We start from the raw sequence: 26,052 nt of genomic DNA, 5'->3' as shown, positions 1-26,052 counted from the left end.
ATGATTCCTCGTTGAAAAGTGACCTCTCGGGGTTGAGAGGGCTTACTTGCAAGGTGGGTCCGCAGAAAAAACGAGGTTTACGGATCTGACTCCTCTTCCGTGGAGGTTTCTGTTGATCACAAATGCAAGTAGCTCAAGTTTTGTTTTGTGTTTTTAAAGGTCAATTAAATAAAATAAAACACATAGCCAGTATGGTAGACTGGGAAGACCCGTCTTCAAATCCTTGAACATCACTTAAGTTTGCTGGATGATCTTGGACCTGTCACTGACCAGGTTCATATAATCGTATTTAAACATGGTTTGTTTAAATTGTTTTACTGTACTAGCCAGTTGTGGTTTATTCATACAACACAGACCCAGAAGGCTGTTTAATCACCACAGTGGATGGTTGGATTCACACAACGAACCCAAACCAACCATCTCTTTAAAGCAAACCTTAATGTTTCCCCCTATTGTTTAACTTCCAACGCGGAGCATTTAAGATCCGCATTATTTAGATATATGGATTTTCGTATCTCCTTCTCTCAAACTCTCCGATACTCTCGATTTTGCGGTGGAAATGGAAAATGCCCCTTTGTTTCTTGACTAAAGCAGGCAAACTTCGGAGGGAGAGTGTTTCGAAGCAGTCGCCGGTGCTGGAGGGCAAACTTCCTTTCAGCCAGTGAGAGGTTAATGTCTTCTTCCCAGCGTGCCGGGGGTGGAGGGTGCAAAATGGCTGCGCCTGCGAGCTCGTGGGGCGAGTAGTGGGCCTGTTTGGGAATGATCCCCTGCGATTTCGAGAGAACCAGAAAGGCATCGCTTGATCGGATCGGGGATTGCTGCTTGGGTGCGAAGACATGGGTAAGTAACTCGGAGGCGAAAAAGCGCGCTTGTTGTGAAGGAAGCCGGACTGGCTTAGATGCGGTTTACTCTCCAGAAAGCGTGCAAAGGTTTCTGGCAAGCGACCGAATTCTAAACCTTTAGCATATTTTCTCAGACGGAAGTCCTGTAGCTCGCCAAAGAATCTGAACCTAAAAAGCTTCGCGTTTGTATCATTTCCATAGGAAATAAATAGGGTTTACTTTGGAAGCTGGGTTAGGCAAGGGCAGCGATCGAACGTTTCCTGTGAAAATAAAAAGGACGATTTTGTAAGGTTTACTCAAACATTACATGAAATTTAAGAAAACATGCTTATTGGCACTTCTGGGCAAGTATATGCTAGTTATAGCATAGAACTATACCCCCGATCTCTAAATGTATTGGATCTTGCTTGCAAGTGTGTAATCCTGCAGTCAAATCCCATGTTGATTATGCAGACGTAGTTCCTATTGGACTCTTATACTTCCAAATAAATGTGCAGTCTTTCTGCTGTAGTAAATGACCGGGGGGGGGGGAATGTTTTGTTGGGGGTCAAAGCACTGTAAATGTAGTTAGTTGTAATAATTGAAGTAATCAGTTTAGGATATATTAATCCATTTATAAATGTTATATTTTGCTTACTCCTGTAATGGCCCTGGGTGGCTTACAAAAGTAAAATAAAAACAGCAACCCAAGAATAACTAAAAATATAAAGCACAAGAAAACAAAATATGCTCAAACGTAAGTATGTTAAGGCACAGTTGAATATTCTTTAGATCCATCCTAAAACCTAATAAGGAGAGAGCTTACTTGAACTTCAGTGGCACTTTATTCCATATTATTTGTTTATTCAATTTATATGGCTGCCCATCTCAAATACATAACTCTGGGCAGCTAACAATGATTAAAAACAAGATAAAAACATTGTAACAAACCAACCAGCATAGCATGGGCCCTGTTCCCCAAAAAGCTGAATGAACTGTTGATATCAAATAACTAGCAGGACCCACAATGAACGTCACACTGATGATAACTTAGGAAACAAAAATCGAACATTCAAGATGGTGTTTGTGGCAGTATGATCAAAACCCTACTCCTTTGTATGTGCATGTGATGTCAATACACATATAAAAGTAGTGGGGTTTTGATCACCTTGCTGCAACCATCATCTTGCTTCTTTTGATCCCCACTGAGGACATGACTGATGGGATATCAGGCTTGGTAGAAAAAAATCTTGGAATAGTAACTGATTGCAAATGGAATATGAGCAAGCAACATGAAGTGACTGCAAAGAAGGTACATGCAATTTTAGAACTGCATCAACAGAAGTTTAATTTCCAAATCATAGTAAGTAATTGTTCTACTCTGTTCTGCTTTGGTCAGATCCCTGCTCTGAATACTGTATGCAGCTGTCAGGTTCAGCCCAAGAACAACAACGAGACAGTCCAGAATCAGTTTAGCTCCTTTATTAGCTTACATCAAATAGACAAAATCTCACCAGATTAATTCTAATCCCCAACAACAGCAACTAACCATGATGCCCTTAGGGAGGGGCCAGTCTCCTTCTCTTGACTTTCCCACACTCCAGCTGGGGGCTGAGGAGGTGCTTTCCCTGAAACCTCTCTTCCCCCTCCCGGCAACCTTGAAGTTCCACTCCAGAATCCTCCCCACTCATGTTTTCCATCATGGTGGCTCTGGGTACCATGCTTTGAGAAGGATTCAGAGAACTTGGAGCAGGTTCAGAGAAAGGCAAGAAAGATGATCAGTGGACTAGAAATTAAGCCCTGTGAAGAGAGATTGAAGGAATTCATTAAGTTTAGCCTTAATAAGAACCAACTGAGGGGAGATATAATAGCATTCTTCAAATATCTGGAAACTTGTAATATAGAAGAAGATCAAGGTCTATTCTCTCATGTTTTCATTATAGCAAAATGATGGATTTAAGTTTGAATTGAATGTCAGAAAAACACTACCTAAGAGTAAAAGCAAACAGTGGAACCAATGGACCAAAGATGGTGCATTTCCTTTCATTGGGTATGAACCATGTATCTGAGATGCTTTAATTTGGGTCCTGAGCTGAGAGGTGGTTGGATTTAGTGGCCTAAATCAGGGTTCCTCAACCTTGGCCACTTTAAGACGGGTGGACTTCAACTTCCAGAATTCCCCAGCCAGCCTTGCTGGCTGGGGAATTCTGGGAGTTGAAGTTCACCCTTCTTAAAGTGGCCAAGGTTGAGGAACCCTGGCCTAAATGATCCCTTCCAACATTATGATTCTAAGATTATATAATGATTCTGCCACCTTTAATTTGGTCCTAAGCATGCTTACCAGAGAGCAAACCTCCATTCATCCTGATATCTGGCTTTTATAAATAGTAGCATTTTGTTCTGTTGTGTTTCAGATACTCCTGCAGACACATGGGACAATCTCCATGCTCACTTAACTTTCCTGTGGCTGAATCGATTTTATCTCTACTCGTGTGCAGTTTTTGGAATCAGCCTTTGGATTGGCCTTCAGTTCCTTAACAAAGCCAAAGAACAGGTAACTTTGACTCTCATTGTATCTAATATTTTGATCTTGATGGAAAGGTGATGGAATTTCTGTGGTGGCCTCCTGTCTTCTCAGCAGTTGAGAGACTCAGTTCTTTCAGGAGCTCCATATCAGTCGCTGAGTTTCCTTGTTAGCACTAATTGCCATTCCTTTTAACTCCCTTCTGTTCATGTAAGTTCTTTATTAATCTTTAGAATCTTTGTACAGTACCATGGAAGAAAAAATATTTGCCTTCTTTTGGATGTTTTGAATTTTTGCATCTCTTTGCCACTGAATGTTATCAGAACATCCAAAAGAAGGCAAATATTTTTTCTTCCATGGTACTGTACAAGGATTCTAAAGATTAATAAAGAACTTACATGAACAGAAGGGAGTTAAAAGGAATGGCAATTAGTGCTAACAAGGAAACTCAGCGACTGATATGGAGCTCCTGAAATGTTATCAGAACATTCAGTGGCAAAAAATATACCCCAAACAAATCCCAAAGGGGGCAAATCCTTTCCACCAGAACTATAGTACTGTCTTGTTGTGCAGGTTTATTCAGAAATTAAATCCTGTGAAGCAAACTACACAAATATAGTTGCAATTTATTGTTTTTTCCAGGGAAATGAAATCTATCTATAGAATTGTGTGTGTGTGTGTGTGTGTGTGTGTAATACCTGGTGCAGAGTACATCTGGAATCACATGACATTATTGGCAACCATAGCAGCTAGGAGTAGGGTGAACTACCAGTTTTCTGAGCGGTGCCTGAGAATGATTGTTCAAGAATGACAAGTTGATTTGTTGTCCTCTCAGTATCAGTTGATATTTCCTGCCTGCCTGCTTAATTCCTCTTGTTCAGGCACAGGATGTGTTCCTCTATAAGAGAAAAGTTTCTTGGACAAAACTGTCTTTCTCTCTAACTTGTACAATGTCTGCCTTGGGGGGTTGAGTGACTATTTAATGGCAGCAGGAAGAGAAAGGCTAAGTTTATTTCTGGGACTCTGTTGTTTAAATATTTCCTTTGTAGAACAAAAATCACCTTGCAAAATTAAGCCTTCCTAAAACCACAGCTGCTGAAAAAGAACAGCAAGATACAAGCCTTGACAAAGTCCATGTAGCTGGAGTGAAGGTATTCTATGGTTCCCAGACTGGAACAGCAAAGGTAAATATTGCATTAATCCAGCAAGAGAAGAATTAACTCATCTTGCAGCCATGTTTTTTTCTCCTTTAGTTGAATAGAAGTGGTTGTTCATTTTCAGGGAGAAACCCCCCCTCCCCCCCTGCACACTCAGAAATAGTTTTTGGTTAATTCTTATCTTCAGAGTTTGGGCCTTTGCAGCTGGTCTTACTGAATATTGTCCTAATGAGCCCTGAAATTGTGTTACTTGTAATGAAGTAATTTGTGAGATTTTGGGGGGAGTGGTGATGTGGTGATGGTGGAGAAGAGACATAAGAAGGGCAATTGGAGTGCTGTCCAATGTTTCCTTAGGTGGTGAGTAGTTCTACTCAACAACTGGATCAAAATTAGAGGCTTCTTGGCTGCTACATCCCATGATTCCTGCCTGGAATTTGCAACTGTCATGTAGCCAGTGTATGTAGCATTTCAGGTGTTAGATTTGCAGTAGAGAGATCACAGTTCAAATCCTCATTCAGTCATGGAGCTCTCCGGGTAATTTTCAGCCAATGACACTTTCTTGGTCCAAGCTCACTGGGGTTGTGGTTGGGGAATAAAATTAAGTGTCCTTCTTGGGCCATTTGAAGCAGTTATGCTATATCAGAGTAGGGAACAGTATCTGCCTTCAGCAAGCCAACACGGTGGTGCACAGAGTTATCAGAGTCCTGTTGGAGCTTTGTGTCTCCTTATAGCAAGAGCAAGAGGGCAAGGGCTGCAATATGAGAGTTGATGAAGCAAAGTGCGTGTGGCTGCTCATGGAAAGGAGTAGGATTTTTGGGGGTTGTGGTGGGTTGTGGTGAGGCTGATGTTTTGTTTTCATTGTGGTAAGCCTATTTTTAGGGGGTACACTGTAAAGTTAGAATTTTTCCACTTTAAAATGCTTGGAAACCTTACTGCTGATTTTTGATCAGAAGGAACTGCCCCAAAAGGTTTGGGAAGTTGGGTGTGGCAGGCTGTCCATTTCTGCTTTTATAAGCTCCCACTCAAAGTCCTTCTCAGTCCGGTTCAGAGTGGGGTTTTTTTTCCTTCCAGTCTAGATATGTTAATTTGTATGTAGGGCCATCTTCCATGCACAAGAGTTGCTAAGGGTGGCCACAGTACAATACAATATTCTTAGGATTGCAAAAGTTAGGGTAACAATGGAAATGTTGGCCCATCCAGTCCAGTGCTTTCCACTGTTATACTGGCAGGAGCTTCTAAGGTCTCTGTCCTCTTGGATTTCCCCTGATGTCTGCAATCCTTAAATTGTCGTGGGGATTATGTGTGACACCCAGCTGTTGTTTCAGTGCTAAGCCCTAGCACCTCCCTGTGTTGCAATCCAAAAATCCCTGAAAAATTGCAAGGGATAAAGATAAAACAATTTATCTTTCATGGATCAGTCAGAGAGTCACCTAGTCTAGCTTCCTTATATGAAATAAATCTTCACTGATTTTTCCCCCCTTTTTCTCTAGCGGTTTGCACTGATACTTACTGAAGCTGTTGCCTCCATTAATTTGCCAGCAGAAATTATTGACATGCAAGATTATGATCCAGATGACTGTCTCATAGATGAGGTTTGTACTTTATCTCTTCTGGTTGGAATGCCATCTGGGGATCCTCATTGACTCATGGCTCCTGCTTGAAGAGCAAGTAGAAACAGTGGCCAGGAGAGCTTTTGCACAGCTGTGGGCGGTGTGCCCTGAAATTGTGCCCTAATGAGCCCTGAAATTGTGTTACTTGTAATGAAGTAATTTGTGAGATTTTTGGGGGAGTGGTGATGTGGTGATGGTGGAGAAGAGACATAAGAAGGGCAATTGGAGTGCTGTCCAATGTTTCCTTAGGTGGTGAGTAGTTCTACTCAACAACTGGATCAAAATTAGAGGCTTCTTGGCTGCTACATCCCATGATTCCTGCCTGGAATTTGCAACTGTCATGTAGCCAGTGTATGTAGCATTTCAGGTGTTAGATTTGCAGTAGAGAGATCACAGTTCAAATCCTCATTCAGTCATGGAGCTCTCCGGGTAATTTTCAGCCAATGACACTTTCTTGGTCCAAGCTCACTGGGGTTGTGGTTGGGGAATAAAATTAAGTGTCCTTCTTGGGCCATTTGAAGCAGTTATGCTATATCAGAGTAGGGAACAGTATCTGCCTTCAGCAAGCCAACACGGTGGTGCACAGAGTTATCAGAGTTATCCTGGAACTGGAGGCACTGAGGATGGTTGTTTATGCCTTTATAATCTCTGTTTTGGTGTCTTTGAGTCAACCTTGACTCCTGGCAACTGCCTGGACAAGAACATGTAATTTTCTTGGCAACATTTTCAGAATTGGTTTGCCATTGTCTTCTTCCTAGGGTAGAAAGACAGTGACTGGCCTAAAGTCATCCAGCTGGCTTTGTGCCTAAGGCAGAACTCTGAATCTCTTGGTTTTTAGCCAGTGCCTTTAACCACTACACCAAACTGCCTCTCAGTCTTTCTATTAATTTGCTTTGTGTGAGGCTGCCTTGAAACCACACCAAAACTTCATGTGGTCCAGAAGGCATCAGCACATATGCTCAGTTGCATTACTGCTACATTATACCTCTGCTGCGGGAGCTGTACTATTACCAGTGGATTTCCAAGTGCAATTTAAGGTGCTGGTCATTAAAGCCATATATGGCTCAGGGCTTGGGGACTGTCTTTCTGCATTAGTTTCTGCCCATCCTACCTGGACATCAAGGGAGGCCTGCTAAGGGTCCCCACCTCCCAAGAGGTGTGGTGGTGGGCAACAGTGGGCATTTTCTGTAGCAGTTCCCTTCCTTTGGTATAGCTTGGCCCTTGAAGCAAAGATTACTTCCACCCTCATGGTCTTCCAGATTCAGGTGAAAACAGCTCTTCTAGAAGGTCTTTTGGGATTAACAGTATACAGTGGTGCCATTTTCCATAATTCTGTACATTTAGCTTTGTATCTTTAGTTGCTGTTTTAAATAATTTTAATCTGATTTTGTAATCTCTTTTACTATATAAATTATGTACACTGCCTAAAGTCTTGCCGATTGAGCTAAATTAGGTAGGTAGGTAGATAGATAGATCAGTCAATCAGTCAATCTCCTAGTGGTTAACAACAATAACAAAATAATATTTTAATTGTTTGATTATGTGCCGTCAAGTTAGTGTCGATTCTTAGCAACCTGATAGAACTTCTCCAGGATGGTCTGTCCCCAATCAAAGAGAATAATGCCCCAACATAATTAAGTTATTTGGGGGCACTTGAGGAACCCCCCCCCACAGAACTCCTCCTTTGCATAAAAAATGCCATAATATATGGAACAGTTAATAGTTTCATATCCTTTAGTGGCACACAGAATCTGCTGCTTGAGAAGGCTAATTCCCTTCATCTAATGGTAGGGCCAGCTCTTCAAAGATGAGTTAATTTGAATGGAATTTTGGCATTTTGATTTTTTCTTTTTTTTACTATGAACAGTGGTTGTTTTAAATGTGGTGACTTAGGCAAAAAACCTGTTTTCCTTTGGGGATTTGTCCAGATCAGCAGCCAGAATATCTGCGTGTTCTTAGTTGCCACTTACACTGAGGGCAAACCCACGGAGAATGCTGCGTGGTTCTGCAAGTGGCTGGAAGAGGCAGCCAATGACTTCAGAGTTGGCAAGGCATATCTGAAGGGCTTGCGATACGCTGTCTTTGGTTTGGGAAATTCAGTGTATGCTGACCACTTCAACACTGTGAGTACTGCTTTCATTTTTTTTTTTTAACCCCTAGGCATGATACTGATAAGTGGCTGGAGACTGAGATGTAACCCTTTTGTTTAACAAAGGAGTTTCAGTCCTCAAAGGATCTTCATTGAATTCTTAACTCATGTTTTCCTGAAATTCTTCATGGAAGACAAGTCTATAGGAAATACCCTACCATGTTAGGGTATTCTGACTTTGGGGCAGGTATTTTAATCAGTGTCAATCAATTTGTGGTTACAAGTTGTTCATTTTTTCTGAAATGTCTTGGTGGTGGATTAAGGAGACTCTTAATTTTGGGTGCCTCACTGGCCATATGGAAGGTTGAAATACAGCCACCGTCCTTTCTAATTTTGGAGGGTGGGGAAGAAAGCTTCTTTATTCTTAGGCCATGTGGGAAGCAGGTATCTTAGCAAAAGCGCTGTCATGCAGTTGGGCTGAAGAATTCTACCCCAGCACCCCAAAGCTCTGGGAGAAATGGAGATGGGGGTAAAGTAGGCAGGAAACATTTGTTTAGTTGTGTGAGGGATTTTTTATTTCTATTCAGTGTTGCTTGCTCAGTTTTGTACATTTTTATATCTGCTCCAATTTTCTGCATCTCTTGTTTGCTCAGACAGTTTGTAAATAACTGAGCCCTAACCTTGGCTTGGTAGTTGGGGTAGTTAAATGAGTCCCTCAAATCTTTTCTTTAATGTTTTTATTAAAATGAATATTCTTCTTTGCTTAATTACTCCAGTGTTGTGTTTGTAGTCTAGCACCACACACTCCAAAACTGCTTGGGCCTAGTAACATGGGTAAAAAAGAGAAAAGTGGAGCCATTTATTACAAGGTTACCCCTGAGGGAGTCCTGTCCCCAACCTGGTCTTTCAGGTCTTCCAACAGTGCACTCATCACCATTGTAATGATGCTGGTTGTCTTCTTCCTTCTCTTTCCATCCACTTTTCCCAGCATTACAGCCTTTCCCAGAGAGTTAGGTCTTCACATACTGTGTCCAAAGTAGGATAATCTGAGCCTGGTCATTCGTACCTCGAGTGAGAACTCTTGACTTGATTTGTTCAGTGATTCATTGGTTTGTCTTCTTGGTTGTCCATGGTATTCTCAGGAGTCTTCTCCAACACCAAAGTTCAAAAGCATCAATGTTCTTCCTATCCTGCTTTACCTGGATGGATACTGCTTTTACGTCCACTTCTTTTTAAAAAATTTTCTATCAATCCCATGTGGTCAATGAACTCCCCACCTATCCACTTTTTCTTTAAGGAACTACCCGCTATTATAGAGAAATTGCCCTTGATCTGTTCTCTGGAGCAGAAGAAAATTCTAGAGGTCCTTGAATGATTTGCTTGTAGCTTGCTGATATGAGAGCAGTAGGCAACCTTTTGGTGCCCAGGGACTGTATTTAATGTGAGGGAACTGAGGGGTGCAAAACTGGTGGAGCCTCGTCTTATATGGATGGACTTGGGGACTTGAGGGGAGAGATTCGGAGATTTTGCTTTTTTAAAATCTCTTACATGCCTATTTTAGGGTTTAGAGAATACCTGCTTCCTACTTCAAAATGGTGAAAAATGGTCCTGTTAATTTTCAGTAGTCAGGATCGGGTGGGTTGGAAGTGCTACAAAAGGGGACGACTACTGATTGTTATCTCCTATTGTAAGAAGACTAGGAAAGGCCATTTCCTGTAAGCTGCTAGGATTTGAGTCTAGGACCTTCATGCAAAGAATGTGTGTAGTCATTGGCTCTTAGTCTGATAAAGATTCAGGAGACAGTTGTGTCAATCATCAGCTGCAAGCTTCTGTTACCAGTAAAAAGACCTGCTATATCACCAGATCATAGGAAGACAGTTTGAAAGAGAATAAAAAGATCTCCACCATATAATGTATATTGGGATATCTTCATCTAGATGGGAAATAGTTCAATTGATGGAATTTTTGTAGTCCAGTCCCTTTCTTTTCAATAAATTCTACTAAAGAGATTTTGTGAGAATTATGCTTGGAAAGGAATCACTTTGGGTTTTAGGCAAGTGCCATAAAGGCTGACAGCATGTTCTACTGCTGGAGTCACAGGTGGTTATGACTTGCCTATTTTGAGTAGCAGTTACCCTCCAAGATCCCAAGCAGAGTTATCTTTCCCATCCTGTGATGTGAGACCTTTACGCTAGTATTTCCAAACTAGATGTGATGGCCTTCATTTCCCATAATGGAATCCAGCGCTTCTGGAGGGCTTCTAGGTGGGATAGACTCCTTCAACTGTCAGTCCCATTGAACATGGAACCTTCCAAATAGGCCCAATATGAATGAATAGCACTGTTTGCCTTTTATGACCCAAATGTTGCCCGTCTGCCTCTTGTTTCCTTGGCAGGTAAGCAGGAATGTTGACAAGTGGCTGTGGATGCTGGGTGCTCGACGCATTCTATCGTGTGCCCGAGGGGACAGCAATGTGGTAAAGAGCCAGCATGGAAGCATTGAGGCTGATTTTGAGGCTTGGAAGGCCAAGTTGCTCACGAGGCTTCAAGCTCTTCGCAAGGGGGAGCAGAAGGCCTGTAGTGGGAGATGCAAGAAAGGGCGATGTAGATCCAAACCAAAAGTGAACCAAGAAGCAAAAGAGCAAGAGACCTCAAAGCATGAGGAGAAAGAAGTAAGTGGAAAGGACTGGTAGAACGCTACAATTTTGGCTATGTTGTTTCTCTTTTGTGCTGAACCTCATCTATATGTATTATGGAACAATCATGGATCTTTTTTTGCCCTTCTCTTGGGCAGCACACGTGTTCCCATAACTTTATTTGAGAATTTTCCCTGCCTTTTCTTTTTTCTTTTTTTTTTTTGCTCTTCTGCTTCCCTCATTTCCTTTATGTTCCAGCTTCTAACTTCTTGATCTACAGTGGTACCTCGAGTCATGAACTTAATTCGTTCCGCGACACTGGTCGCGACCTGAATTGGTCGCGACCCAAATCAAATTTTCCCATAAGGTTCAATGTAAATACGGTTAATCCGTTCTGAACCATATGTATTTTTTTTTTTAAACCACAAAAATATGACACAAAGTACAGTACAGTACACTATGAAGAGAGAGAACACTAACCTTGCTTGAGGCGACTTCTGGTGTGGAGGACAGGAAGGCGGGTGGGGAGGCGGTTATTGTTTGCAGGGAGAGTCCCCCTCCCTACAGGAAGCCACGACCACGTGTGTCAGCAGGGAAAATGGCCGCGGATCCTGTTTGTCACCCGATGCGGAGTTCGCAAACGGAAGCAAAATGTTGTGAACGGTGCTGTTTGTGACCCAAATTGGTCGTGAACAGAAGCGTTCGTGACCCGAGGTACCACTGTACTTGTTCCAATATTTCTATTTCTTATTCTTTCCTGTTTCTTACTGTTCTGGAATCAAACATCCTGAAGAAGTAAGGATTATTTTGGTATTGATTCCAATCCTGCTCAGTACAGGAATCCAGCTGAAAGTGTCCCTAACAGCTGAGGTTCTTCTTATTCACTTTACCATCCTTCAGTCTCTCTCCACGTCTTTGCTCCTGCCCAACAGTCAACAGTTTCTTCTATTGCTAGACTCTCTGTGTTCTTCCTGCCCAGTCATGCTGATTGTAACTGGGTTCATTACACTCTGCATGATAAATCACATTTGGCTGGGCTCTTACTTCATGCTAAGCCAGAAATCATTGTTTACAAACCAGTATGATTAATTCATAGTTTTCTAAGCCAAAATCAGACAAAACACATTATGCCTTAGAGACTCCTAAAGATTTTTTAAAAGTTTCCTGAGTTTTATAGGTGTGTCCCATGGAAGAAATAGATTTTGAATCTGTCTCTCCAAGGCCTCTTATGAGTTGGATTATGCTGGCTCTTGATAGACAGACTTCTGTCCAATTCCTGGAGAGAGCATCTAAGAGTGTCAGTGCTCTGCTGGACATAAGGACAACTTAGCTGGTAACTCGTTAACTAGAGAATGGAACAGATGACTTGGCTTCAGCTTTCTCTTTCCTTGTTCTGCATCTCAGGAAGAGGATTTATTTGAAACTACAAGTGAGGAGGAATCTGATACAGAGAATGGCAGAGGTGCAGATCAGGTTGTGGATGTTGAAGATCTGGGCAAGGTGATGGGCCACATGAAGAAATCTCAGGTAAGGAGAACTTTGCCCTTGATCCCAAGACCTTTCTGCTCGCTACAGATAGTCCTCAACTTACAACCAGTTGTTCAGCGCATTTGAAGTTATGATGGTGCTGAATGAATGCTGGTTATGACCAGTCCTTGGAGTTCCAGCCATCTCAGCACTCCCACGGTCAGGTGATTGCGATCTGGGTGCTGGGCAACTGGCTTGCACTTGTGACCATTTGCAGTGCCCTGTGATCACATGATCACCATTTGTGACTTTCCCTGCTGGCTCCCCCAGAAAGTCAGTGGGGAAGCTGACAGGGAAGGTCACAAGTTGCTGGGGTAAGTCTCCCTCCCCGCACACGCTTCCCTAGTTCCTCTGTGCTTGTGCTGTGCGGGCCAGTTGCACACCCCTGTGCACCCTCCCTGAGCCTCCCTGCTACTCGTGCACCTCCTGGGCACCCTCCCCAACCCTCGCCATGCTTCCCTCACACCCCTGTGCACCCTCCCCAACCCTCACTGTATCTCCCTCACACCCTCGCTGCACCTCCCTTGCAGCTTCACACACCCCTTTGTGCCCTCCCCCACCCAGCAGCAGCCACTCATCTGCCTGCCAGCCTGCTTGCAAGCCACTTGGAACTTGCAACTTCCCACCGGCTTTCCCACTGACTTTGGTTGTGGGAAGCCAGCAGGAAGTTGCCTTGCTTAACAACCGTAGGATTCAGTTAATGAGAGCACTGGGACTGCAGGGATTGCCATCGCTAAGTGATGCAGCCATACTTTACAACTGCATCGCTTAGTGACAGAAGTTCTGGTCCCAATTGCTGTCGTAAGTCGAGGACTACCTGTATTTCTAAGATCAGAACAAGCTAAGTCTAGGATCAGAACAGAAATATGGATACACTGCTAGGTATCACTTCTACCACTGCCCAGCCTGCCCTATTGTTGCACTGCTGTTTCCTGGCAGCGACAGCAGCAGGAGCCATGCTTCCTTCTCCTTCCTGTTGCTGAAAGCCTAAGGTACTAGTACAATGACAGTCCCAATTGTCAGCCAGTCCATTGTAAAAATGCCATGCTATCAAGCTGGTCAAGGCTATATAGCAGTTACACAGCATTTTAATGAAAGGATTTCTCCCAACTGTGAAGATCAGGCAGCAGAACAAATCAGTTTACATTTTTTTAATCGTTGTTCTTGCACAGAGAGAGCATCAACCTGACGGAGAGGTTCCCAGGGGGACTGGAACCCAACATGGCAGAGGGGAGGATGAGAGGAGAGAGATGATCACCCCAGCTCTTCGTGATGCACTCACAAAGCAAGGTGATGGGGTAGCAATGCAGGTTCAACCTAAGCTGATGTTCATTATAATGATTGTCTTTATTGTAGTTATTGGAACTATTCTTTTTCCTAGCCTACTTCACAGGGCTGCTGTGAGGATAAAATGGCTGGGAGAACCATGCAGGCTGTTGAGACCCATTTCATTTAATTGAAACTAAATTCAAAACTCACTTTATTATAATAGTGGTTCAGTGCAGAGACAAGATGGAGACAGGCTGATTTAGTGGCTAGGTTCATACTTTTTTTTTTTTGGCTTGCTTGCTTGTTTTTGCCTTCAAGTCAGTCTTGGCTCTTGACAACTACCTGGATAAGTCTCTGCTTTTCAGAAGTGGTTTGCCATTGCCTGCTTCCTAGAGCTGAGAGGGAGTGACAGGCCCAAGGTCACCCACTTGCCTAAGGCGGGACTCGAACTCACGGTCTCCCAGTTTCTAGCCTGTTGCCTTCACTACTACACCGAACTGGCTCTCTCATACGTCATGCTGAACCATAATTTACTTGACTGTGGTTTACTGAATAAGCCATACACTGAGCCATAAATCATGGTTTTCAAAGCACAGTACTGAAAACAGTTTATTCACACAAATATTCTTAGTCAAAACCAAATAAACCATCTTGTGCTTTAGACTGTTCTGGGAAGCCAGTTGTTGTCTGCTGGAGCTGCTACTGAGTTTGGACAAAGAGGTCTGCTTGGATTAAAGTGCTTGTATTTGGTATCCCCTCAGGCTCTTTATGGCTATTTCTTTGTGCTATATCACTCAAACTAAAACAAAAACCTCTCTTCTCGTTCAGGTTATAGATTAATTGGGAGCCATTCTGGAGTGAAACTTTGCCGTTGGACAAAGGTGCTGCTTTTCTTTTCTAATCAATTTTTTTATAAATGGCGGTGATAACAATAGTATCTAATACAAAAATATACGGGACCATGTATAATAATAAAAGGTCTTTCCCAACCTAGTGCTCTCCAGATGAGTGTGGAGGGCAACTAAAATAGGTAAATCCAGCTCAGAGGCTCAACCTACCTATTTCAGGTTTTACACTCATCAAAATGTAACAGAGGAAAAGCAATAAATGTTTTAAATAATTAATGATAAAAGGAAGATGCAGGCACAAATTTATCTTAATGATCGCAACATTCTCTCCTTTATGATATTAAAAAGATAATTGAAGATTTTTAATTCCATTGAATTTATTAGATTTGTTACAGCCGCCCATTCCTGAAGACTCTGGGCATCTTTATGGTTTTATTTCACTCAGCCATTCCTAATCAAGTGTTACTGATGTGCATTGAGGTGCACGATCTATTGTTGTTTGGTATATTTTTAATGTGTTTCAACCCACCCACTATCTTTCGATTGGGATGGGCTATAAGACCTGTAAAATAAAAATAATAATAATTTGATGGTGTGACTTTTGAGGGTAGGAGGGACTGCATTCAGCTTCTGTGGGGTACCTTCATTTGCTCCCTGTATTAAAATTTATTTAGTGGTGGCCCCATATTTGCATAATGCTTTTTTCTCCAGTAGAGAACATACTGTTTAAAATGTGGTGCCATCAAAAATTTGTTGTTATTTATTTTTTTAATTTGGTTTATATCCTGCCTTTCTATTCATTCCAAAATAGTATGTAGTATACTATAGTTTAAGAATAATTTAGATTGGTAAAAAATAAAATATGGTTGACTAAGGTAAATGCTTGTAGTAGCAATGCCATCTTGAGATTGTTATTTATTTTGTTATTGCTCACATTTGTCTGATAGTCGATGCTTCGTGGCAGAGGAGGCTGTTACAAGCATACCTTTTATGGCATCGAAAGCCACCGCTGTATGGAGACAACACCCAGCTTGGCTTGTGCTAATAAATGTGTCTTCTGTTGGAGGTAAAGATCTGGGACTGATTCTTTTTAATTTTTTTATGCCATCAAGTCAGTGTTGACGGCACTGTGTAGCAACTGGCTGGACAAGTCCCTGCAGTTTTCTTGCCAAGATTTTGGAAGTGGCTTGCCATTGCCTGCTTCCTAGGGCTGAGAGAGAGTGACTGGCCCAAAGTCACCCAGTCGTGCCTAAGGCAGGACTAGAATTCACGGTCTCCCTGTTTCTAGCCTGGTGCTTTAACCACTACACTAAACTGGCTCTCTGGGACTGATTCTACCAAGGGCCAAATGTTCAAAAAGCTCTGCTTTAATTTTGATAGTCCTTAACTGCCAGATTAATTCTCAGAAACATAGCATTATCTCTTAATTATATACATATATATATAATTTGATATATATATATATATATATTTTTTCCCCAGACACCACACAAATCCTGTAGGCACAGAGTGGCGATGGAAGATGGACCAGCCAGAGATGATCTTGCAGGAAGCTATTGAGAACCATCAGAACTTGATCAAGCAATTTAAAGGTGGGATGTGGATCCTATACATGTGATTCTTTGGAAGTTGGATCTTGTATATAGAAGTCTCTTAGTGGCTGGCACATGAGGGAAGAGAGCCTTTTAGGCATGTTTCTATTAAGGAAAACGCCAGTGCTTCCATTTTTTTTATCCTAGATATAAATGATTAAATTGGTGCCTAGGCTGTTTTTGTTTCTGGAAATTTTACTAGCAACGCATCTGGAGAGTTCTTGGAATTACAGTAGCAGAATATCAGATGGAAAGATACTGTAATGAGGAGAAGCATAAGCTTTTGATGTTCTTCAGTCAAAAGAACCTTGAATATGAATTTTAGTTGGGTTAACAAAATTTGCTTATGGAAGTTGTTCTGGGAAGAGGAGAAACATTCTAGTTCTGGGTTAGATTTAGCTATGTATGTTGATGCAGCCTTAGACTGAGCATTTTCTACTCTCTGGTAAAAGATTGTGAATAATCATTGTCTTCCCTCTCAGTTTTTTATATAAAAACATGGTAGTACTTGTATCAAAATTAACAGAAAATCTGTAATGCACAGGGTATTTTTCAATCAAGTTGTGACCTACATCATGAGATAACTCTTCTAAAGCACTGTTCTTTAGCTGCAGTTTAATTTTATTAAAAATACTATCTCTACTCCAATGAAAAGAAATGTAGTTCTTTAGTATAACTAATTGATTTCCTAATACTTCTCTATGCATTCTTGGAGGTGGGACCCACTTTCATCAATGGAGCTTAGAATATTATAGAATCATAACATTGTGATATATATTTAAGCTTGTAAACTAGGAATGGGCAACTTTCTTGCAGCTGCTCTTGTAACATATTTGGCTTCCAAGAGCCCCAGGGAGAGGGGCTAATGGGCAGAGCTAAGCATTGGGCCTGTATGGGAAGGTTAATGGTTCCTTAAGCATCTGAAAAGCTTAAGGCATTTATATTATCCTTTAACTTCCAACCACCACAATAAAAAGGACTGAAAATACTGTTCTGCTTCAGGAGCTCTTGAGTCACAAAAGGAGTGCAGGGAGAAGGGTGGGTGGGTAGGTGGGTTGATTTTTTTTTTTTATATATATATATACACATACATACATACATACACACACACACACACACACACACACACACACATTTATTTATTTATTTATTTATTTATTTATTTATTTATTTCAAATTTGTCACCGCCCATCTCACTGCAGAGCAACTGGGCCTGAGTTGTTTCTCTCTGCTGCAGACTATCCTCAGTGGTTGGAAATGATTTCATTCTGTTTCTAGGGGTCCCTGGAGTGAGAGATGATCGCTTCAAAGAAGGGATGGAGGCCAAGCATTGTGCACTGTCCCTTGTGGGGGAGCCAATCATGTACCCCCAAATCAACCAGTTCCTAAAGCTGCTGCATCATCACAACATTTCAAGCTTCTTGGTTACCAATGCGCAGTTTCCAGAGGAAATTAGGTGAGGTTCTAAGAAGTTGTACCTCTTCCTCCCCATTTCAGCCTATAATCGGTGTATTGTGCTGGGTGTTGCATTGTGAAATGTAGGCAGGCCAGAATAGTGGGTGGGGCTTGGACAAGAGCTGACTCTGAGTGAATTTAAAATTCAGTCAGCTTAATTAAATACAGTTAGTATGTTTAGTTCCTTAGTTAATCATTTCCCCCTTCTCTCTCACTGAAAATTGTAAATTGATGGTCAGGTTTGGAGGGACTAAGGGGCACGCTAAGAATTTTGGAGGGCACACGTGGCCTCAAGGTTTACATTTTAATTTAGTCTCTGTTGTGCTGGTTGCCCAAAGTTAGATAAGAACAGCTTTCTATATCCACACTACCCTGTTTTGGACCTCAGTGTCACACACAACCTTGGAAATAACCTGGGAACAGAAAGCTGCCCTGGAATCCAGAGCAGCTGCCATTCAAGATATGTTGAAGTAGGTTTTTTTTCCTAAAAGTCTTCAGTGGCAGCATTCCACAATTTCAAAGCTTTCCCTGTTGCCTCACAAACAGGAATCTCCAGCCTGTCACTCAGCTCTATGTCAGTGTGGATGCCAGCACCAAAGACAGTCTGAAGAAGATCGATCGACCTCTCTTTAAAGACTTTTGGCAGCGGTTCCTAGATAGCTTGCAAGCCTTAGCTGAAAAGGTATGGCATTCAGCTTACATTTGGTTCCCCCTTGATATTGAAACAGTAGAGGGAAAGATTGTGTAATGGTATGCTTGACTGACGTTGGGAGACGGTGGGAAGAGATGCTGCCTAGGGAACAATCAGATGGGGGGGGGGGAATTCGCATCTGCATAATGGGCACAGAAAGAAACCCAGAAAGGATCCTCCCTAATTTATCAAGCTGCAAAAAGAGATGGCAGGAGATCTTTACTTTCAGACTCTGTTAATGTAGCTTTACAATAAAGTAAAATTAGCTCATCTGGTCTTATTTCCTGTCTGGTCTATCTGGGAAGCTGACAGGTTGTGATAACTCAAAACCTTTATGAATTCTATTCTCTGAGTCAAAAGTTCAGATTACGATGAACTCCTACTACGTCATGGCTAAAACAAATCTGTTCAGATTTCTTGGCCTAGTGCTCTTTTCAGCGGAAAACTTGAAGCTTAATTCAGCACCAGTTATGTGGTTTTTGTCTCACACTGTGTATCGAGATCTGTAATCCTACTCATATCTTTTTATTTCTACTTACTATTGCACGCTGTAATTGAAAATTACTCTCTCCCACCTTTTTCAGCAACAGCGCACTGTATACAGGTTGACACTGGTGAAAGCGTGGAACGTGGATGAGCTGAAAGCTTATTCAGACTTGGTGTCTCTTGGCAAGCCAGATTTCATAGAAGTTAAGGTGAGCTGTTGGTTGTTAGGGTGGGCCCTTCTTGCCTCCCGGACTTGACTTTTTGCATAGTTTCATCATTCTTCAGGCAAATGTTTTATGGTATGATAAATGGCAAATTTGACTAGGCCTGGTTCCAAATGTTTGCAGAAATAATTCTAGGGCAGATTTTGCATTTCAGTTTGTACCCTGACCCCTTGTTTTCCCCATTCTATATAACTAGTTTTGGATTGAGGGAGGCTTTGCCAAGTCGCCCATGAATTCAGGGTGGGAGAACCATTAGCCATCATGATAGTGAACATTCATGTTCAGAGACAGCACTGCTTGCTGAGAGCAGATGATGTGAACCGTTATGGCTTTCATCGCCTGCTTGTCAGATTCCTGGGAGCATCTGCTTGGCCCCTTCAAGACCCATCTATAGAGGCTAGGGAGAGAAAAGAGCAGGGCTAGCCTGCGCACTCATTCTCTACCCAGTTTGAAGTCCTTCCGATACTGAGGTGAACGATCATTCTTAGGCCCACATAATATTAAGATCTGATATTTGGATATTGCTGTTTTCCTTTTCCGTCTTCAGCCCTTTTTTTTTGCATGTATTTTTAGACTGTAAGCCTGAGATGAGGAATAACTCTTTGTATTGACCTGTAATTATTTAATTTCAAGAATGGAAGAATCCCTACAGGCAACAGGGATGGTGAATTTCCAAGCCTCCTATGTTGCTGAACTACAACTAACAGAAGCCCCAGCCATCACGACTACTAGTGTGGGATGCTGGGAGAGGTAGTTCAGGGTTACATCTGACTTATAGGCTATTTAGAGTTATTGTAGCCGTCATATGATCCCTGTTATAAACAGCAGAGTCACCACAAACAGGTCCAGTGTTATTTTTCCATGGCTACTATTCTTGTGGCTGCTTAATCCTCGTGGTTGACCTTGTTCTAGCGAAGATGAAACAATCCTACTTTCTTTCTGACTATGCTTTAAAAAATAATCCTTCTCTTTCAGTAATTTGTAACTTTACTGCAGTAGTGTTTCCTAACTATATGGCAATATGTTCGTTTGAAAAAAAAAAAACTGGAAAAATGAATTTTGAGAGAAGTCTAGGATTCAAGTGTTAAATGTTTCTTCCACAGGGTGTGACATACTGTGGGGAAAGTTCAGCCAGTAGCCTTACAATGGCCAACGTCCCTTGGCATGAAGAAGTGAAGCGTTTTGTGCAAGAGCTGGTTGACCTCCTTCCAGACTATGAAATTGCCAGCGAACACGAGCACTCCAACTGTCTCCTGATTGCCCACAAGAAGGTGATTCTCAGCACCTTTGTGTCTTTTCCTGAAATTTTTGTTTAGGAAGATTTAAATATTATTATTACTGTTGTAGACTGTTTTTCAGCTGTAATGATCTCGAGGGTGCTTTATGACAATTATAAAACAATGAAAACAAACATCTTTAAAATAAGGATGCTAATATTTTTGGCGACAGGCCCCTTTAGGATTGAGGCCAGGTTACTGGTTGCGGTAAATGGTTGTCATGGTTTTGCCTGTTTGCCAAAGGGCTGCCCTGTTGGGTGGGGCCAGTCTCAAAGTGCTCATTTAACAGAAGGCATTCTGGTGAGACAGTTCCATACTACCCTTTCTAGTCTCCCAGGATATTCTCTGTTAACTCAGCTTCTTCCTTTATCTTTTTTTTTTTTTTCTGGGCAAGTGGGCATATTTCTAACAATGCTGACAGCCAGCATTTTTTTAAAAAAAATCTAAGAATGCCTGTGGGATCTGTAATTAATTGCCATTAGGAAAATCTAAACCCAAAGTTAAATGAGGCAAAGAGCATGGACCTGTGGCCCAGTGACATCTATGTATGCTATGTAAGGAAGTCCGGCATTCAGGCCACAACAAATGTAAATTTAACAATGGTAATGGCAAAAGTGAAGTAAAAGGGCAGTTAAAATAATAGCCACAGTGTGGAACTGGAAAATCTAATCAAACCAAGAAAATGTTTCATGCTCCTCTTCTCCAAATGAGAAGAGATTCTCAGTCTTTGGGGCCACTGCAGGAAGTTCTTTGCTTCTTATGCATGACAATTAAAAATCTCTGCTTGGTGGAGCAAGCTCTAGTAAATAAATTGTAACATCTGAGTGAAGAGCAGGGTTAGGGAGCTTGTATGTAATTGACATGCAAACATACATGTGTTCATGCTGGTCTGTGACTGTAATAAAGATTTGATTTGATATATTTGTTAAGACCTGAAAGTGGAGTGGTGGTGGGGAGATCAACTCACTAGAAGTCTTAGTACCCCTAGGCAGAGCTTTAAGGCTCTCCATCGTATCTAGGAAGCCTTCAATAAACTCAGCTAGATCACACAGCACACTGAAGAAAGATTTATTTAATTATGGTTTATTGAAAAAAAAAGGCTGGCTTCATGTAGCACACTAATCCAAACAAAGATTGCATTATAGTCCAGTGCAGCCTTCTCTACACTGTCTTCTAGATTTGTGGATTTCAGTTCCCAAAATTCTCAGCAATGGCCATGCTAGCTGGGGAATTCTAGGGATTGAAATCCCTACATAGCGAGAATGACCAGGTTGGAGAAAACTGTCTGAGTATGTTGTTTTGTCTGAATCAGGAAACTATGGTAAACACCTTTAGAGCAAGCCACTACTTTTTTTTAAAAAAACTATTATAATCACAATTATACATCTACATTTTCCTTTAGTTCAAGATTGAGGGGAAATGGCACACCTGGATTGACTATGATCGCTTTCAAGAATTGGTCCATGAATATGAACAGAGTGGAGGAGTCAAAACATTCACTTCTGCTGATTACGTAGCACTAACTCCTCCTTGGGCAGTGTTTGGAGCTAAGGAAAGAGGCTTTGATCCAATGGACACAAGATTTCAACGAAAAAACAAAATAAAGGACATCTCAGGATGCTGACAGCTTTAAAATTGGACCATTTTTAAAGCTAGAGCTTAGAGAGAATGTTTGGTATGTACATCGTCAGAAATCTTTGCATAAAACTTGAGACTCCATTTGTCCTGGGGCTATCCAAAGTGTTTTTTCTTTTGTTTGCCAAAAAGAAAATGGTAAGTAATATGCTTTTTGAAAAGGCAGGTAGATGCTGTTAATTTATCATTCTCATCTCTCTCAGGGAGTGTGAGGTAATTTCACTTTCCACCCATATGTGTCCTTCATATTGTTCCACTTCTCATACTCTCATTCTGATCCCAGCTCCACACTTTCTGTAGTCCCCTCAGCATCTGTGTGGGTATGGCCCACATTTTGTAGCCTATTTTTGGTGGGTGAGGGACAGCTAACACCTCCCCTAAAAATAAATAGCCAAAATGTTTTCCCCAACGTTCATGTGGCATGATCAGCTGTACCCCCTGCAGCCCTTCAAGGCCCACCCAAATAAAAAAAATGCATCCTGTTTTCCTAATTGAAGCTTTTCTTGAGATCAGCAATCTATCTGGGATGGCCTAAGCCATGTCTGTGGACTCCAGAAATAAAACAATTTTTTAAATTTTATTCAGTGAAAGTACCTGAAAAGGTTGTTAAGTCGTGCAAAACTGGAATGGGGGTTCCCTGTTTCTCTGAATATCTGTGGCAACAATCCTGTGCTGCCTGGCCATCTAGAAATGTTTGAAAAGATTTGCAGCAACTGTGGCCCAATGGTGTGGGCAAGCCTATATAGGTTGTTCATTCTGGCAGAGATTTAACTACAGTAAATTAAAAACAAAAAGCATCCTATCTCTTGGTGTGTGGATATTTTTTATCCTATTTGTGAATAGGATAAATAGAATCACTCTAGGATTGAGGCCTGTATCTATATTTTTTTCAGTGTTTCTCATGGATCCATCAATGTGGTGTTAACTTCTGGATTGCTTTGTTAAAATTATTTGCGTTTTCAAATGCAATTAACATTATCTTCCTTAATAATTTCTGCCCTAATTAGCATTTCTTAGATTTGTACATACCTTTTCAATGTCTTCTTTAAAAAAGAGAGTTCTTAAAATTTGGAAAGCAAGCAAAATAAAAAGAAAAACTGAATTTCATACCTACCTTTGTGACTCTCAAGTAAAATGCTAATCCGTTACTTTTTTTTTTTTGGTATTATTTATTGATAGAATGGTGGCAGCACATACAATAATTTACAGATTGATATGGGTTCTGCCTGAAGGTACATACTGTCTACCTTTCTATGATGGTATAAGGCAGTCTTTCTCAACCTTAGCAACTTTAAGTTATGTGGACTTCAGCTCCCAGAATTCTGGGAATTGAAGGCCACACATCTTAAAGTCGCCAAGGTTGAGAAAGACTGCCTTATACCATCAGTCCAGATTTAATGACAACACCATGCTAAGTCTGCTCACAAGTGAGCCTTTGACCCCAGTTAATTTTGATGGTCCTAATGTCATCTGGCAATCCAGCGTATTCATCCTCCAGTAATTGCCTCCCTTACAACAGCTGGCCAGTGGTGCTTTCCCACAAAGAAGGCAATAGCTCCTGAACAACTTTAGCAACTCTTTTACATTATGCTTTTTTCTTATCTACTATTTGTGATTCAGCCCAGTTTCAACTCAGTTGTGATAAAAAATTCTCATAAAGTGTTTATTTGGTAGTTATTGTAAGAGTCACAGATGGCATCCTATTTTTGCCTACCTAATTCCTTATGCAGCTAGTATCACATTTATTCAAGATTTAAAGTATGCCAGAGCACAGTTCAGGATCTTAGTATTTAGAAGACATACACTTTTTGCAATAAAGTTTCTTTACTATAGTCAAACAAGAGTGGGTTGGTGCTATCCTTTCTCTGTTATATGTCTTTTAATATCCCCGTGACAAGAAATATTGTCTGGACTTCCTATTTAAATTAAACATTGCTGAAGTCTCATTGGCCTGTTTTTCATTAAAAAGATTGCCGCCTCTAAGAGATGCCTCATTAGGGGGCCTTTACTGCCTTAGGGCCTACTATATGTCATATCATCCAGCAAGGAAAAAAGCTCAAGGACAGTGTTGGCTTAACATGCTAAATCAGTGTTTCTCAACCTTGGCAACTTTCAGATGTGTGGACTTCAACTCCCAGAATTCCCCAGCCAGCAGTGCTGGCTGAGGAATTCTGGAAGTTGAACTCTACACATCTGAAAGTTGCCAAGGTTGAGAAGCTGTGCTAAATTATGTATCAATTAATAAGCCAAATGGCTAAATCAAATAAACCATATTGTGTCTTAGCTTGTTTGTGAATCAGGCCATCACATTTAAACCGTACCATAATGTGGTTTGTTTTTGGCTTACCGTGTTGTGTGAACACAACTACTGTGAATTGTTATTTACAATTTAGGGCAGAAACATACATGAAATCTGGGAATTAAGGCTGCAGGCAGTCTTTAAAAGTGTATCCTGCAGAAATCTTTAAATATTTGCTACCTAATGTTTTTAATGTGTCCCAAGAGGAAATTCATTAAACACGATGGACATGTAATCATAGTCTATTTTATTTTAATGAAATGTATTGATGCTTTCGAACTTTGGTGTTGGAGAAGACTTCTGAGAGAACACTGTGGAGAAGCAAGAAAACAAATCGATGGATCATCAAACCAACCAACCCAGAGTTCTCACTCGAGGCACAAATGACCAGGCTCAGATTATCCTACTTAGGACACAGTATGTGAAGGCTAGAGAAGGCTCTGATGCTGGGAAAGGTGGAAGGAAAGAGAAGAGGATGACCAACAATAAGGTGGATGGACTCAGTTACAGTGGTGCACTGTTGGATGACCTGCAGGGCCAAGTTCATAGAGAAAATCTATCTACATCGGTTGCTAAGAGTCAACACTGACGGCACATAATCAATCAATCAATCAATCAATCAAATTTTAGTTACTGTCTTGGTTCTATCCACCACTTCTTAAGGTACAATACAAGCATGCAGCTGCCTGGAGTCAGATAGCTTAGCAAAGTGACACCAACACAACTTTGGGGCCCCATTTAGCGGTGCCAGTTGATACCTAAAAGCCTTGCGCATGTCAGGATCTACGCAAACCAGAACCTTCAATTATTTTTACTTTGCTTTTATTGCTAACCATACTTTTGCTTTTATTGCTAACCATAGATCAATAGTGGAATACTGGGAATGTTATTCTAACCGTTTGCTTGACCTGCCATAAAAAGGGGGGGAAGAGGAGGCCAGGTGCCGTTATCTCTATCTTGAACCAGACATCCAAGGCCAGGAGGTGTGAGAACCGGAGCAAGGCACGAAGAGCTGCAAGCGGGAATAGAAACCTAGAAGGGGGGGAAGTTGGGCTTAAAAAGACAAGGCTTTGCTATGTTGAATCAGACTCAACAAACTTTGATGCTGTATGCTTCTCCTGAATAAAGAAATCTCTGATGGAACTTTTAGTCTCCAGAGGATTTACTGAATTTTGGGAATGAGTGTGCAGACTCTGACATTGCAGGCTGAGCTTTTGTTGTTTTCAGAGTGGTCCACCTTACACAATCAAAGTGCCTCATAGGCTATTCCTGAACACACTTGCTCCGCCTACCTCCCCCCTGGAAATTAAGGTTGTTGGGACTCACAGGCTCCCCTGAAGCCCCCAATCTGCTTTCCTTTAGAAATTCAGGGAAAACCATTCACTTCCATACAGGAAGAGTTTTAACTGGAGAGCAGCAGACAGATTTTTTAAATATATATTACCAATTGTTATGATTTTGCTGTATCTACGCAGGCTGCTTAGGGTCTGAAGAATCAGGCAGCAGTTTACACTTGTTTGCAATAATAAATAAAGGCCAATTTGCTACACTCTCAGATGTACTACAATTAATTCACAGGGTGGTATTACTCTCAAGTGCTTTGGGGGGGCGGTCTGAGAAATAAACAGTCTGGAAATGGACACACCTTTGATTTGATTTCATGCAAGGGGGCTCGTAGTAGTGGTTACACACCGGACTGCTTATTCTTTCGCTCTTTCGGAGCTAAGCCTGGGGGATGGCTAGCCCCATAGAGGCCTGCTATCTTCACCCCCAGATTTTTCATCCTCTTGGACTCTCCCTTTTTTAGTAATGTTTTTAAATTGATGTTTTATGTATTTATATAGATTTATGGTTTTAATGTTCTGTGTGAATCGCCCAGAGTTCGCCCGTTGGGGGGGGGAGATGGGCGGGGG

The 26,052-nt window shown here is 41.4% G+C and overlaps 1 protein-coding gene across 2 annotated transcripts; it reads left to right on the top strand.

Moving 5' to 3' along the window:
* The first annotated feature begins 30 nt into the window (after positions 1–30).
* Positions 31–25,233, top strand: LOC103057465 (S-adenosyl-L-methionine-dependent tRNA 4-demethylwyosine synthase TYW1-like). Of its 2 annotated transcripts, XM_088152537.1 has the most exons (16): positions 31–840; positions 3,236–3,375; positions 4,395–4,529; positions 5,993–6,094; positions 8,041–8,235; positions 10,597–10,872; positions 12,241–12,363; positions 13,536–13,653; positions 14,461–14,513; positions 15,428–15,546; positions 15,963–16,072; positions 17,351–17,528; positions 18,074–18,209; positions 18,803–18,913; positions 20,032–20,199; positions 21,608–25,226. In XM_088152537.1, exons 1-16 carry the CDS (start codon positions 837–839, stop codon positions 21,827–21,829), a joined length of 2,190 nt encoding a protein of 729 aa, XP_088008663.1. In that variant the 5' UTR covers positions 31–836; the 3' UTR covers positions 21,830–25,226. The 2 variants fall into 2 exon arrangements, with proteins under 2 accessions (XP_088008663.1, XP_088008664.1); XM_088152538.1 differs by lacking the exons at positions 31–840; positions 3,236–3,375; positions 4,395–4,529 and having other exon boundaries at positions 8,046–8,235; positions 21,608–25,233.
* Positions 25,234–26,052: the final 819 nt, after the last annotated feature.

Source organism: Python bivittatus, unplaced genomic scaffold (genome assembly GCF_059951505.1).
Source record: "Python bivittatus isolate LINGU-HERP-01145 unplaced genomic scaffold, Pbiv_v1 ctg000690_np1212, whole genome shotgun sequence".
In the NCBI taxonomy this organism is placed as follows: Eukaryota; Metazoa; Chordata; class Lepidosauria; order Squamata; family Pythonidae; genus Python; species Python bivittatus.
The sequence above is the reverse complement of the archived record's forward strand: the minus strand, read 5'-3'. Positions and strand labels throughout refer to the sequence as shown.

Excerpts from the sequence above, each read along its gene's own strand:
- LOC103057465 (XM_088152537.1), top strand. Across the intron at positions 15,547-15,962 it reads AAATGTGTCTTCTGTTGGAG|ACACCACACAAATCCTGTAG; the intron begins GTAAAGATCTGG and ends TTTTTTCCCCAG. Across the intron at positions 17,529-18,073 it reads CAGTTTCCAGAGGAAATTAG|GAATCTCCAGCCTGTCACTC; the intron begins GTGAGGTTCTAA and ends CCTCACAAACAG.